This window comes from Rhipicephalus sanguineus, unplaced genomic scaffold, assembly GCF_013339695.2.
Source record: "Rhipicephalus sanguineus isolate Rsan-2018 unplaced genomic scaffold, BIME_Rsan_1.4 Seq706, whole genome shotgun sequence".
Lineage (NCBI taxonomy): Eukaryota > Metazoa > Arthropoda > Arachnida > Ixodida > Ixodidae > Rhipicephalus > Rhipicephalus sanguineus.
In genome coordinates, this window is record NW_023615813.1 from 141,385 (window position 1) to 156,467 (window position 15,083).

Genomic DNA, 15,083 nt, shown 5'->3' on the forward strand with positions numbered 1-15,083 from the left:
TGGCCGCCCGAAACTTGTCAGTATGTTAAAACGATTCCTCAAACCACGACCACAATACGTGTTTGTGCTTGTAAACTGCCAATGGGTTAGTCATGGGTCTATATGTCGGAATGCAGGTACGTACGTGAACTGCGAGTGCTGCCGGTCATTTCTTTAGTGCCGTGAGATTGCGTGGATTTTTTCGTATCACCGCGTCTAGCTGGTAGTCTGGCTGAAAGGCCGAACAGATGAAAATAAAGCAGCACCATATAACTAAAGCCTTTAACAAAAGCTATACAAATTGCAGGCGCTCTGTCGTCGGAACAGCAATTTAACGGGTCCGATAAAGCATCTTTATTTTCATATAAGCTAATAAAAGCAAGATCTATAACGGTATAATTTACAGTGCTCATATAAAATTCTTTCAGCGAAAGAGCAGAATACTCGGACAAAACTATTTCGCCGCCGGTATCGCAGTGTCTCAGCGTGTTGATTTCCGTTCTGTCGGTTTCGGATGGCCACGGCACGCGCGCCGCGCAGCCCACATGGCTTTCGAGCCGGAGAGAGAGACGTGCCTTCTACTTCGCTGTTCACATGTAAAGAACAGAGGAGAATCTGCCCAGTCAATATGGCCGACTTCCGGCTTCGCCGAGGCTTCACAAAGAGTGACGTCAGGGCCCCTCCACAGTTTTTCCTTCCTGCATGGTAGAGTGTACATACACTCTATCCATGGCGCACGCGTTCTGAGGGCGAAGCAGAAGATGAGGATGAAGACGAAGACGAGGACGAAGAGAGCGCGCGCTGGTTAATGATGATGATAGTTTTCTGATTGACGATATGATTGCGAGACACCTCATAGTGTGGACCACATTCATTTCGGCCGCCTGGAGTTCTTTGACGGGCACTTTGTGTAGGTACACGGGTGTTTTTTGCATTTCGCCCCCATCGAAATGCGGCCGCCGTGGCCGGAAATCGAGCCCGCGTCCAAGAGCATAGCAGCGCTACAACTTAAATCGTTAAGCTACCACCGCGGATAAAGCAACAGTTCAGTGCATGCACTCCTGATTTTCCATGTGATCGCCCGCTACAAAGTGCAAGGCACCGATGATGAGTTTCCTTCAAAGTGCCCGGGCTGGGCCTGTTCATGCACACGCGGGCCTTGGAACTCCCGTGCGGGACATGGTATTGGCACCACGGGCCCGGCCTGGGTTTGGTCTTGGCCGAAAAATCAGACCCTACAGTGCTCCGTAGTTTCCCGTTTCCGCCGTAGTCGGTACTCCATATGCCAGTCAGCGTTCCTGCGCCCACGCTCTTCACTGATCAGCAGCTCTCGCCTAGGTGGCATCGCAGCACTGCGAGCATGCGTCCGCTCTCAATCACACTGCTCCGCAGACTGAGCGATCCTCGCCATCGCGTGAGCAGACGTGCTTGTCGCGTGGACATCGCCGTCGCCGGGTGAAATGGTTCGCATATACTCACCTTCCCTCAAGTGTGGGTGTTATCACCGGAGGGATAAACATCCACTCGTTGAACACCCGCTCGACTTCTGAGCGCGAGGTTTTAGGTTCCGAAACTCACCACCACCAACGTTTTCTTTCTTTATTTATTTCTTTATGAAATGCATCATGTAACGCGCTGGGGACAGATGTATGGTTGACAGATCTGGGTGAGTCGCCGAAGGATGATTACGCATTAAAAGGTATTTTTTCCTTGTCTGAAAGACGTTTTAATTACCAACTAGCCCAAATGAGAGATACGTTTGATCACTACAGTCGAACGAGAAAAAAGGCATTAAGTTGCCTTTGAGTAACGAAGGGCACTTCCCGATTTGTGTCTCGGTGTACCAACATAATGTGTAGCTGCTTGTTCTTCCGTTCTTCCGCGTTATGTCCGTAATGAAGTGAGATTTCGGCTGGTGTACCGGTAAATGCGAAATGTATACGGTATATGCACTTCGCGCGGACAAGTGTAAGCGTTAGAGGAGTGGAAGTACGGTAACAAGGAGCACATCATCTCTCCCTCTTGTCGCCAACGTCGTTGACGCCCTCTGGCCAGAGATCCGGGCGCTTACGGCGGCGGATTGCGTCAACAAGCAATCGACGGAGCCCCGAGATGCGCGTCTTGACGGCATCGTCTTCGAGCACGTAGCAGCCGACGTTGTAGCTGACGATGACCTCGTGTGCGATGACGCCCTCGAGCCGCACGCAGCCGTCCACCTCCGCCCGATGATAGGTCATGTTGTAGAAGCGGACGCACAGCTGTGCCAGCTGCTCGGGCCAGCAGATGGGCGGCGGATCGCGGCCTGCATATCGTCATATTCGCGTGCGTGAATGGAGAATCTTCGAAATGCGAACTTCTAGTATACACGTCTATTCAAACGACTCAATTTATGTTAATCATTACCTAATTATTTATTGCTCATTATTCAGCTAGGTTAGTCACGACACGAATGTCCAAACTACAGAACCGACCGTTCGTACCTCTTATAGAACGACCCTTTCTTTATCTCTGCTTTTCTTTCTTTATTTCTCTCTTGATCTTTCTATTTTTTTCCATCTTTCTCTCTCTGCTTCTCTCTTTCTATCTTTTTGTGTCTTTATTCCCATTATTTCTCTCAATTTTTCTCTCTCTCTTTCTTTCTATAGCTCTCTCTCTCTCTCTCTCTTAGTGAACCAGTGGTGAGTATAGTGGGATCTGCCCAATTTCTGTGGCATATTGCCGTGATGATAGCCATTTCTTGGGCTAATTGTTACCTTCTTCATTTTTAGTGGACCAGTGGGGAGCAGTGGGACTTACCCAATTTCTGTAGAACATACCCGTTCATGATGATGATACTTTTCTGATAGGCCACACGAATTACGGCTAGCTTAAACAGCTTCGCTGTTAAAAAAGAAGGGAGGGAGAGTGCAAGTATCCCTTACACTGGCGTAGCGTGGGGGGGGGGGGGGCAGTGTTCACCCCCCCCCCCGAAGTTGTATATACATGTGTGCGTGTACATAAACACGCACAGATACAAACACAGGCTTGAACATACATAAAGGGTGGCAACTCCCCCCACTCCCGAAAGAAAGTTCTGGCTACGCCCCTGAAGGGTCAGAGAAAAAAATGCGGGAACTGTAAACATTTCTCGCAGATAAAAGGCACATGCACAGCCAGAAATTCAGTCGCACACTCTTTATACAAGCTTACAATTCCCAACAAAAGTTCACGAATAGATTTGCTCAGACATTCTTGCCTCCAATGTGACCGGCATGTTGACTTCAGCACGTGGATTCAAGATGGTGCTCAGGATACAGAGCCTCACTGGACTTTCTGTACGACGCGAGGTAATTCATTTTCATGGTTTCTTTAACTAATCATTATGCATTAAGGCAATTAACCCTGAAAAGAAATTCCTATGCAGCAATAGCGACTAAGGCAACGCTGTTTATGTGGTCGCACTATTTGGCGTTTGGCTTGCTGTTACTGGGCTTGTTACGTGTGTGCTACAGTTGAGATGCAAGGTCCATGCGTACTACGTTTAGGCATATGGTATGCGTGCGACCAATGCGCAGCGTCGTTTTGCGCACAAACTACGACGAAAAAAATGCAGTTGTTATCACTGCTTTTCTGTTCTGAAAATTTTTGCTAGCGATTACACTCTTTGCTCGAATGTTTACAATACTTTGCGTACCACTCTTGTCCAGAACGCTGTACCGGTGCGTTGTGGAGCAAGCAAAACTTTCAGTCCTACTTGGCGCGCCCCAGCGAAGAATAACCGAGAGCCAGACGCGGTTGCTGTGCGATTGTGTTCAGGTCTCGATGCCCAATGGTATGCAGTTTTCCCCTGAAGCATTCAATCTCAAACATAACAGCTACGCTAATATTTGGTCACATGAACTCAAATATATTGTGACTTCCTCTTCAGAGCACTGTTCAACCTAACCCTATGATAGCCTCTCTATTCACGCCTGTGATCGACTCTCTGTTCGTAGCAGCCAGCGCGAGACAGCTTTAGATTTGAAAAGTTATGTGCAAGTAAAGGTTAGCAAGCATCACTGAAATGTCATGATGTCATATGCACTGGAGGAACATTGCAAAGCGGACGCCTAAGGTTTTCCTTCAGTAGGGGCCATAGCTTTCCCCAGTGGTATATAGGTGGGCAGCCTCGGATGAGCTCCCATCCTGTGGGTAGACGAGATGTCGGTCATTACAGTATACCAACCGGCTCCTTTCACTGCTCACCTGACACAGTTCGATTCAGGACAACGTTGTCGTCGATTGAGATGGTGAAGCTCAGGGCGTACTGGTCGGGGTAGTATGTCAGGTTGGTGCAGGCTGCAAAACAATAGGATATAAGATCACTAAATAGGTCACAGTGGAGCAACGAGCAGGGATATGAAATGGTTCGCAAAACGTGAGAACATTAGCTAGATGCTCAAATTTTATTGGCTTTATTGCTGTATAATGTAAAGTACTATTTTTTCGTATTTTTCGCCATGAGTGTCGGAGTTACAAACGTTGGCAGTGCTATACGCAACCGCATCAACACAAAAAATTACACTATCTCCCGCTAAAGGCGACCATGAGGCGATGCGAAGCAGTGTTTCGGCATGCCGAGCCCGTGTTTCAGAGAGGGGGTGGAAAGGGGGAGGGGAGAGGGATTGGAGAGGGGGAGTGAGAGGAGGTGTGTGGAGAAGGTTTGCGCATGCGCAGTAAGGGTGGTCGCGCCGCACACCGGATTGAACTCCACCATAAGATGCTTCGCATCTAATAAAATGCAGATTAGCTAACCCCTCCCCCCCTCCCTCTTGATACACGCCCTCTAACTTCTTTCCGTGGGGTAACAATGTATACATCTGCATAGAGGAGACGGATAGGCCATTTGTACAGTTTAGTACAATTAAAAAGCAATGATGCATGTATGTATCGAAAATTAAGACACAACGTCGAAATGAAGATAGTGGTAAGTTATCTGCATGATTAAGAGACCATTCTGGAATGCGATCCCCGTAATTGCAAATGCTTTCGTGCTAAATAAATAATCATTGTAAAGCTTTTATACTAAGCAGTTGTGTTTATACATGCGCTACCTATAGTCTCATCATGCCACACATATGCGTAAGGCCACGTGCTTGATAAGAAAGCAGATAAGGCGAATCTTTTACTCATTCATTAAAACCTATATATTCAAAGGTATCGCCAGTTATTATTATTTTTACCTTGTACTGTAGGTAACATGACATGCTTTCAAGAGGAGCTGCAGCATTGAATGCGTCTTTGTTAAAGGCCTAGTCAAAGCGAAGAATCGCTGTGTGCGAAGCAAAATAGGTCCTTAAGGGCCCTTAAACCACCGCTATGACGAAAATTTGTTACATAGCGGCAGTTATATACGAGTCCAATAATTAATAATTTATGCGGTTTTACGTGCCAAAACCGCGATATTATTGAGGCACGCAGTAATGAAGGGCTCCGAAAATTTCGACCACCTGGTGTTATTTAACGTGCACTAACATCGCACAGTACACGGGCCTCTATAGCCTATACGATTCTAAACAAACATGAAGCCATGAGAGTTTTCAAACGATGCCATAAGTTAAAGCTGTTTCATTATCGTCAGTGCAGTCGTAGTAGTGGTTCGAGGATAGGAAAGGCGAAGTTTCCGTGCTACCGTTGCACGGACACTTGTTATAGCAGACTAACCAGAAGGATAAATAGATGGATGATATGAGCCAACAATTCAGATTAGGTTAGCTTAAAAACGTTGCTATGAGCGTCCCCTTTATAACGGGGCGGTGGCCATGCGCCGCCAAGCTCAATTATTTTTCAATTCCATATATGCCTTGTCTAGCTGATTAATTTCTTCTTCCTATAAAAACTTAAAAATTCATAGCTTAATTTGGTTTTCATGCTAGCTATTTTCGTTCTTTCTCTCTTCTTTCCCTCCATCAATACTTCACACGTTTTCCACTTATTTCTACCGTGGACATGTTTACGTTTCCAGTGCTGCCGCTAAAACCCAAAGTCTCATGCAGGCTACAATGCCCGAATATACACCCGAATGAATATCTTCACATTCACTTAAACAGAAGTCGACCAATCTGCAGTGTGTGCCCCTGGTGACGTCACAAGATTGCCGGTTGACTTCACGACGAGTGATGGGGCACCAGAAAGGTCCGGAGAGGAGCACGGGATTTTTGTAGCGTTAGCTACACTTGCCTAGCCGGAGCCGATTTCGCGTGGATCCTCATGAGCCGTGCTGCGCATGCGCGAGGATCAGTGATGTCACACAGCTGGCTCACCGCTCTCCGCGCTCTCCGCCACCGCGATCTCACGCGCTCTCCGCCACCGCCGCGCGCGACTCGCCGCTGCTGGTCTGCGCATTCGAGAGGAGTTCGTCGTAGCCATGGCAGACAGACTGGCGCCAGCGCGCGCGCAGCTATTCGCCTTCGCTGTGCAGTCGCCGTCTGACACTGGGCTGGAGCCGATTCATAGCGCCTCTGACTGGCGTTTGCAGGTGGTAACGCCATGGAGAAGGAGCGCAAATGCTGCTCAACGGCGCAGAAGAGCCGAGAAGCTTATCTCATCGGATCCCGAATAGTTGCCTGGCAATTAGCAGTTCAGCGTACGAAGAATGAACAGAAGAAGGCTAATACTCCTAGACAACCTGGAAAGCTAAGAATAATCAGCTGAACCTTGCTAACGCTACGTATATCCTGCATAGCCGAGCTAATCCACTGCAAAATTTTTTTTAATATTACTGTTTGACACTCCCGCTGCGCATAGCACTGCTGCGTTCGGCATCGATGACCATGACGCCATTCTTAACTAGATGAACGTGTTTACTTGAAGTGTGGAAAAAAAATGTTGGGGTTGGTGTAGGGGCCCTTTAGTGATCATAGTCATTTCCAAGATGTGTGGTATGCATGCATATCTTGACAAAAGTTTCTATGCCACATGCGCGCGTGAGGGAAGTTGCTCCTGAGCTGTATGCCATGGGCTGCTGTCAGTTATGTCACGTACAGTTCTCCAAACTTTGCACTTCAAGAATGAGTGTTCTACCTATGTTTCACAGCTTTCGAGTGCTGAGTATTTGATACAAGGCCCGCATTACCGTGATGGTTACTGCTGTACGAAGTCGTTCAATGGCTCGGGAAGATTTGAGAAGTCATGACAAATAGTGTTACTGCCTCGCATGTGAAAGGTCAGCTAAGACCACTGTCAGAAGGTCAAGTGGAACCAGATAGAGGTCTAGAATGATGCTACATTACCGGCAGCGTGCTCATCTTGCGCGGACTCCTATTGTCGTGCATTCCCAAACTTCCCGACTAACTGCAATGAAATATTTCTGCATTCCGTCCGTTAGACCAACGAAGGGCGTCACTACCTTTGTCCTTGATGCCGAAGCGTGGCGCAGACATGTTGAAGCAGCAGCCACACTCGTTGCCGAGCGCATTGACCCAGCGGGTGTTGCTGGGCCAGATCAACGTCTTGTTAGCCGGCTCCTCTTCACCCGTTCGGGAACTCCTCGTCCAACTGCGACGCGCCACCGCGCGGATCAGCTCCCCAAGCGTGCGCATGTGTTACAAAAACAAAGAAAAACCTGAGAACCTTCTTATTGCTCCAACCTATGGATACCAGAAATATAGAGCTAGATTTTATTCACATGAATGTCATTGAGGTCCCGGGGCTGGTGTGCTCTTGCAGCTCCGTGCTAAGAAATGGCGAAGGGAAGTGAAAGTATAATCACGAAAAGGGAACGAGAGAAGCGTCACGAACATCATCAGCAAGGGGGCGATGCGCTGCCCAGAAGTTATACAAAAGCTGCACAAAAACTCAGGGCCATGACGCGTGTTTTCTCTTCTTTTTTCTCTCGGTTAGGACGTGCCGGCGTCGTTAAGTGGCGGCACACATGGGCGGCCGCGGTACCTACAAGACGCGGCACGTGGTCTCCCGAGATCGTCCGTTGGCGCGCCGTCCATGAAATCAGTCAGCAGCTGCCGCCCTTGCTTGTTGCGTAGTTGGAACGACATTTCACATGAGAGAGCAAGCAATTTGCGGCTGTTTTTGACATGATGATGAACTTGTAACTTCTTTGCTGCATGTAGTGTAATAATGTTTTCTCACATGTTCGCGGGAACCCTACAGTTTTTTTTTTCTACTGTGTTCAAAAAGTGTTGCTAGGTCGCTTAGCTTAGAATTTAATTAAATTTCTGGGACCCACGTGCTAAAATCACGGTATTATAGAGGCACACTGTAGTGGGGGACTCTGGATTATTTTGACCACGGTTCTTTAACGCGAACGTGAATATAAGTGCACGAGTGATTTTGCGTTGCGCGCCTATCGAAATGCGGCCACCGTCGGCCAAGAATCGAACCCCGCGTCATTGAGCTTAGCGCCGCAACACCCTTGCCGCTCACCTTCTACGGCGAGTAACTTCTCAAGAACTTCTGATAAGTTTTCACCGAGAGAATGCAATGATTGTACATTTCCTTTTCTGGAATAGCGGTGAGCAGCTGCCTGTCATGATTGGTAATGCCTGCCGTATGCCCTTCTGTCCATTTTTATTCTTCTGTAAATTTTTCGCCAAGATCAGGGTTTCATGTGAGCAAGTTACCCAAATTAAAAAAAGAACTTTTTGACAGATTCTAGAGACTGACTGTCAGACATAAATTCGCGTTTCCTTGTCAGCCGCATGTGCGATCATACTAACGTCTGGTTCTGTAACATGCAGGAACGAGTTCAAAATTTCTCTGAACAGTAGCAGGACAGCGAGGCGATTGACAGTCTGCGTGATGTAGTAAGTGATTTCAACGTGCGATTACGGGCTGTCCCGTGCATGCGTACCCCGCGCATGTGGTGACGCTATCTTTAAAGCTGGCTTCTCCACTCAACGGTACGTAGCGCGGAGAAGCCCGCTTTTCTGATCGTGCAGGCGGTTGCGTCAAGAGAACGTCGGTTTCTGCTGTAGATAAACCACCACTTTCGATCGCAGCAATGACCAATTCATTGTTTTCCTGTGTGTTTGCGTGCCTCCCGCAATGCAGAGTTCGGCTTCGGCACGGACCTCGTCTCTCAATACACCACGCCGCGTCGGGGAAAATGGGAGAACTACCGTCTCTAGCGCAGAGGCGGTCAATACAACTTTGGAACCGAAATAAAGCGCCTGGAGCATTTCACCCGAAAAACCTAGCGTCTGCAAATACATATTTTAAAAAAGAAAAACCAGGTGAATCAAAAAGCGGGGAGGGGGAGCGAGGGGAGAAGGAAAGGGATCATCCTTTACTTCCAGTGACTCGTGCGCGAAAGTGTTTTTCGTCAGGTAGCTTGAAGTTTCCGACGTTTAAAGTCGTTGTTCGTAACACTCCTTGCATTTTTACTGTGCTCTTGTGTACTAGTAAGTTAAGTAATTATCAGCCACTCATGACGCACGCCATTCGTTTGCACAAACTCAATAAAGTTAGCTCAAGTATAAAAAAGGGCATTGCAAAAAGGGGAGCGGGCGCTCAGTAGTGCCGGAATCTGGTCGCCAGGTAGATGTAAACGCAGTGCAGTACGCTGTTCTTCAATATACGAGTGGCTAACAACAAAACTTGCCAGCACTTGTTGACAGGCGAAAAGAACATATTTCCCGCAGTCAGTGGTGTGGCCCGAGAGCAACTTCTTTGTTTGTGAACCGTGCTGAGAATTTGTTCCCGCGCCGTTAATGCACTGACTGCGCTCGACTGGCGCCAACTTGACGCTAGCACATTACTTCGTGTAGAAGGAAGCACATGCGCTTCGTCCAAAATACGCAATTGTCCCTCAATCCGTACGCAAGTGCCGGCAACTTTATTTTTTCGCCGTACCGTCATTATACGTTGGCGCAGCTTTGTTGCAAAGACGGCTAAATACTTTCCAAGGTATATTCATGTGGCGGAGGCTGCACTTAGATAAAGAAGCAGGTGCTTTAAAGGGACACTAAAGGCAAATAACAATTTATGTCAGAGTGAAAGCTCAATGTATGACAACTTCTAAAACGGCAATATTATCAACAGCAGTGCCCTACTTACCGAGAAATTAAGCTAAATGTATCACATGATGAGCGCCACGAGTGGGACATTTTCGAAGTGATCCCGATGACGTATGAGAGTCTGCCTACAATAAATCACTAGTATTCAAACTAGCAGCAATAAAAAAAGAACCTTCCGTGCATCAAGAGACATAATAAAATGCTGTTTGTTCGTTTCCGTTTGATTCATGGAAAAAAGAACCTCTGTGGCGTTGCCATGGGGAACGGCGCGTGTGGTTCAAAGGTTCCGTTTTCGCCGAACTGCGCTTCGCCCGGCGCCCTGCTTCGCTCACGCGGTCGCGTCTCAGTGGTAGTTTCGGGATCGCGTGCTGCCGCGTGTGTTTTGCGCGCTCGTGAAAGTTGCTCTGACAGAAAGTTCGACAAAATGCCGCATGCAGCGACGCCGGCACCACGAGCCCTCAGCAGCATACCGCGTTCATCGGGGCTCAAGTAGCTGAATTTGGAGCCCAGCGTCGCGAGCCAATGTCTTGTCACGTTCTCCGTCCACATCCATTGCGGCGATTTCGGCAAGCTTCGATGGCTTCGATGGCCGTTGTTGCTGCTGTGGGTCCCGCTACTTTCGCTCTGCTGCTACTAGTGTCGGCGGCCGCGCAGTAAAGGCGGGCAACGTTGGGCACGGCAGCAGTGACGTATGAAAGTCTGATTTCAGGCGGGTGATTTGAAGTGCTCTAACGCGATGCGGACCACTAAAACGTGATTTTATTTCAAAATAAGCACTTCCTTGGCATAAAAGTAGCACTACGAGGTTTTTGGACCGCTATTTCAACCATCAACGTCGACTTAATATTTGCCTTTAGTGTCCCTTAAAAAAATTCAGTTACGTCTAAAGCACAGATCACTTACGATAGGTATAGCGCAGTATGCTGCGCCACGGGGTCTTCTCATTTACTGCACGTTGTATACAACGTGCAGTAAATAAGAACCCCGTGGCGTTTCGAACCATTGTCAGTTGCACTTGAACACTTTCAGCGGCGTGCGAACAAACTTCGCATCACCGTCTGTCTGAAGCCTGGTTTTGAATGTATCCTGCTCCGGCGGTACTTTAGTAGAAGACAGTCCGGAGCCCAACGAGAAAGATTATAGTCTTACAGAATTTATCTCGTCTGTACATGGCCCGGACACAGCCCACTTGAGGGCTCCGACGCCCCTCTAGCGCCTCTCGCTCCAACATCTTAACCACAGCTGTGCGCCAAGGAACTCACTCCGGTTTACTGTGCACATCTGTAGCTTCACAGCGTTTCATCCCTTAAACTTCCTCTGTATATACTATGCGTCCTTTTGCAACCTCTCCCACCTAATAACATTAACAGAAATGTAAGTTGGACTATTTGGTCGTGATACGTCGTCAAGGACTTTAGCGCAAGGAAAGAACACCAAGACTTTAGAGAATGACTTAATGTGTTGTGTGCTTATGTATGTGATAAATCGTTTTGCCGTTCTTTACGGGAAAATTCCGAAAGAAGGGCTCGAATGCGTGTACGTTACTGAAAATGCATTCATTATTCTAAAAATTAATTTTGAACATACCACCTTCCCTTATCTATTCGGTAGCAAGGTCAGTGACACATATTAGCATAATATCCAGGGACATCTTTCATTATTTGTCTGTTTTCGTATTTACAAAGTGAGGAATCCGGCCAAATTATAACGCTATCACTACATGTAGACTCGTAAGCTAGGAAGCTTTTTTTTTTCTTTTTGAGAGATGGGTTTCCTTCGCTAGTTCCTCAGTTTCGCGCCAACAGTCGCTAGTTGGTAGCGACCGAGATGGTTTGATATTCGGCGGTACTGCCGGCGGAGGTATACAACTCACTTAATGAACTATATATGCATACACGCCCGGCTGTGCCACTGTATGCTCATAGTAGCAAGCAGGCGAGCACTCGAGCATCGGAGAGGAGCGTTTGAACCTGAACAATGTAAGATATCCTTTACACTATATTGTCATGAAGGAGGCAGAACCTTCAATCCTCGTGTTAAGGTGTTTATTTTACGGCACTCAACGGCAATACGCAGTGGCGACAGTCAAGGCAAAAGCACTGACTCTGAGCGCGAGCGGCGTTCTTTCGGGAACAAGCCAAGGAGGACGACCCACTAGAAGCCGCTGGAGAGCGCAACCCATTACACAGTACCAAGGCTTCGCCACAATTACCCCGGGTACGAAAAGGGAGCCGCCCGGCGACATAACAGCTCGTCACTATGAGCGGGTCATAGTAGGCCTTGAGGCGCTCCACGTTGACAGTGTCGCGCCCTCGACGGCGCATGTCCGAAGATGGCTCAATGGGTTCGATCAGGTAGTTGACCGGGGATGTGCGTTCGACGACACGGTAGGGTCCTTCGTATTTCGGCAGTAGTTTTGCAGAGGCCAGTTGCAGTGGTAGGGGCCGAGAGCCATACGCGCTCCAGGGAGGAACGTGGGCTCAGAAGTGGTGGTGTCACCGCGAATGCTCTTCTGTCGCTCTTGTTCATGCGTCGTAAAGGTCTTGGCAAGCTCGCGACACTCTTAGCAAGCCTGGCTGTGGCAGAAATAGGCGCACACTCAGATGGATCTGGCTTGTATGGAAGTGTCGTGTCCATTCTGTGCGACGGATGCCTTCCGTACAATAAGAAGAATGGTGAAAAGCCAGTAGTCTCTGAGGGGCGCTATTGTATGCGTAGGTGGCGAAGGGCACAATGCCATCCAAATATGTCTGATCGGCGGCAACGTAGATTGAGAGCATGTCGCCGAGCGCATAGGCGTGCGCAGGGTTCCCCTTCAAGGGGGCGGAGGTTCGTCGCAGCGCCCCCCCCCTCTCAATTATGTCAATGTATGGCGCTGACATTGCCCCCCCCCCCCCGAGTGGCAGCGCCCCCCCTTCCCTATTATGTCAATGTGTGGGGCTGACTTTGCGCCCCCCCCCCCTATTAGGTAAATAGAAGGGACGGCCACCCCCTTCCCCCTACCTCCCCTGTGCGCACGCCTATGGCCGAGCGTGCGGTTAAAGCGTTCGGTTGGCCATTCGTCTGCGGGTGGTAAGCAGTAGCTTTGCGGTGAACAGCATGGCATTCTTTGAGGATGGCTTCGACGACTTCCGACAAGAATACATGGCCTCGATCGCTGAGAAGCTCCTGGGGTGGACCGTGACGCAGTATGAATCGGTGTTACAGTGGCGTAGGCAGAAATTTTTTTCGGGGGGCGGGGGCACCTCCTTGATCCGACATTGGGTCTGGACAGATAAGTGAGGTCGAGTGTCATTTTGGGCTCTGTATCCCATGGGGGAAAAAAATTGCGGGGGGGGGGGCGATGTTGCCGCTGGGAGGGCGGCGGTTTGGGCGTATCGCGTGAGATGGTCAACACCAATGATGTCCCAGCGGTTACCAGCCGACGTCAGATGAAGTGGTCCATACAAATCGATGCCCACGCGCCCAAATGGACGGTTAGGGCAAGGTAATGGTTGTAGACCTGCTGCCGACACGTGCGTTGCAGGTTTTCGGCGTTGGCAATCGAGGCAGGAACTAACGAACTTCTGCATGTAGCGGTACATCCCTCGCCAGAAGTATCGTTGTCAAATGCCGTGGTAAGTTTTGGATACCCCAGAGTGCGCGCATTGCGGATCAGAGTGGAACGACTCGTATGTTTCAGAACGCAGACTGCGGTGTATCACTAGTAACCACTGGCGGCCGTCGGCGTTTAATTGAATCGGTGGGTTAGGTCGTCACGAATGGCGAAATGGTGGGCTTGACGACGCAACGCGCGAGTATGTTGCCGACGGATCAGTGAGCAAGTCTATCAGCGAGACGATCCATTTATCCTTGCGCTGTTCGGTAGCGATGGTGTGAACGTCGATGGAAGAAACGGCAATGTAAGATAATAATAATAATAATAATAATAATAATATAATAATAATAATAATAATAATAATTAATAATAATAATAATAATAATAATATAATAATAATAATATGTGGGGTTTAACGTCCCAAAACCACCACATGATTATGAGGACGCCGTAGTGGAGGGCTCCGGAAATTTTGACCACCCGGGGTTCTTTAACGTGCACCTAAATCTAAGTACACGGCCCTCAAACATATAAGATATTGAGCAGGGGACGTTGTCGCCAGACAAGGGGGAGTGCGCGAGGGCGTCGGCGTCAGCATGCTGGCGTCCGTTACGGTATAGCACGCGGATGTCGTAACCTTAGAGGCAAAGTGACCAGCGGGCAAGACGGCCTGGTTGTCGTCTTCAATGACGACAACCAGTATAGTGTATGATGGTCGGTGACAACATCAAATGGGCGTTCATACAAATAAGGTCGGAACTTTGTAAGGGCCCAGATGATCGCCAGGCACTCTTTTTCCGTGACGGCGTAATTGGTCTCGGCTCTAGCAAGCGTACGACTTGCATATGCCACGACATATTCGGGGAACCCTGGTTTGCGCTGCGCAAGGACAGCGCCGAGGCCTACACCGCTGGCGTCCGTGTGTACCTCCGTTGGGGCCGTAGGATCGTAGTGGCGTATAGTATGGGACGAGACGTCAACAAACGACGCAGCTTTGCGAACGCGTCGTCGCACTCGGACGATCACGAATTTAGGGGCCCGCTACTTCCAAGGAGCTTCGTCAACGGCGATATGATGGTGGCAAAGTTTCGTATGAAGCGTCGAAAGTAGGAACCATAGAGGAGGGCGCTGTACGAACACAGTCCTACGAAACTGCGCAGTTCTTTCACGGACGTAGGTTTGGGAAATTCGGCCACGGCCCGAAGCTTGGTCGGATCGGGAAGGATTCCGTTCTTGGACACGACGTAGCCTAGGATTGTCAGCTGCTGCTGCAAATCGGCACTTGTTCAGATTGAGTTGGAGGACGGCGTTGCTCAAACGCGTGAAAACATGCCACAGACGTTGGAGATGCATGGAGAAGTCCAGAGCGAAGACGACGACGTCGTCCAGGTAACACAAGCACGTGTGCCATTTCAAGTTGCGCAGAACGGTGTCCATCATGCTGTCGAAAGTCGCAGGCGCATTACATAGACCAAACGGTATGACGTTGAACCCGTTCAAGCCGTCAGGCGTGA

The 15,083-nt window shown here is 49.0% G+C and overlaps 1 protein-coding gene across 1 annotated transcript; it reads right to left on the reverse strand.

Annotated features, from left to right (window-relative positions):
- Nucleotides 1-1,974: 1,974 nt before the first annotated feature.
- On the reverse strand, nucleotides 1,975-7,402 carry LOC119378151 (uncharacterized). The gene is made up of 3 exons (XM_037647385.2): nucleotides 7,346-7,402; nucleotides 4,204-4,296; nucleotides 1,975-2,281 (listed from the first exon to the last, which is right to left on the reverse strand). The coding sequence occupies exons 1-3, from the start codon at nucleotides 7,377-7,379 to the stop codon at nucleotides 1,989-1,991; spliced, it is 420 nt and encodes a 139-aa protein (XP_037503313.1). The 5' UTR covers nucleotides 7,380-7,402; the 3' UTR covers nucleotides 1,975-1,988.
- Between the last annotated feature and the right edge of the window lie 7,681 nt (nucleotides 7,403-15,083).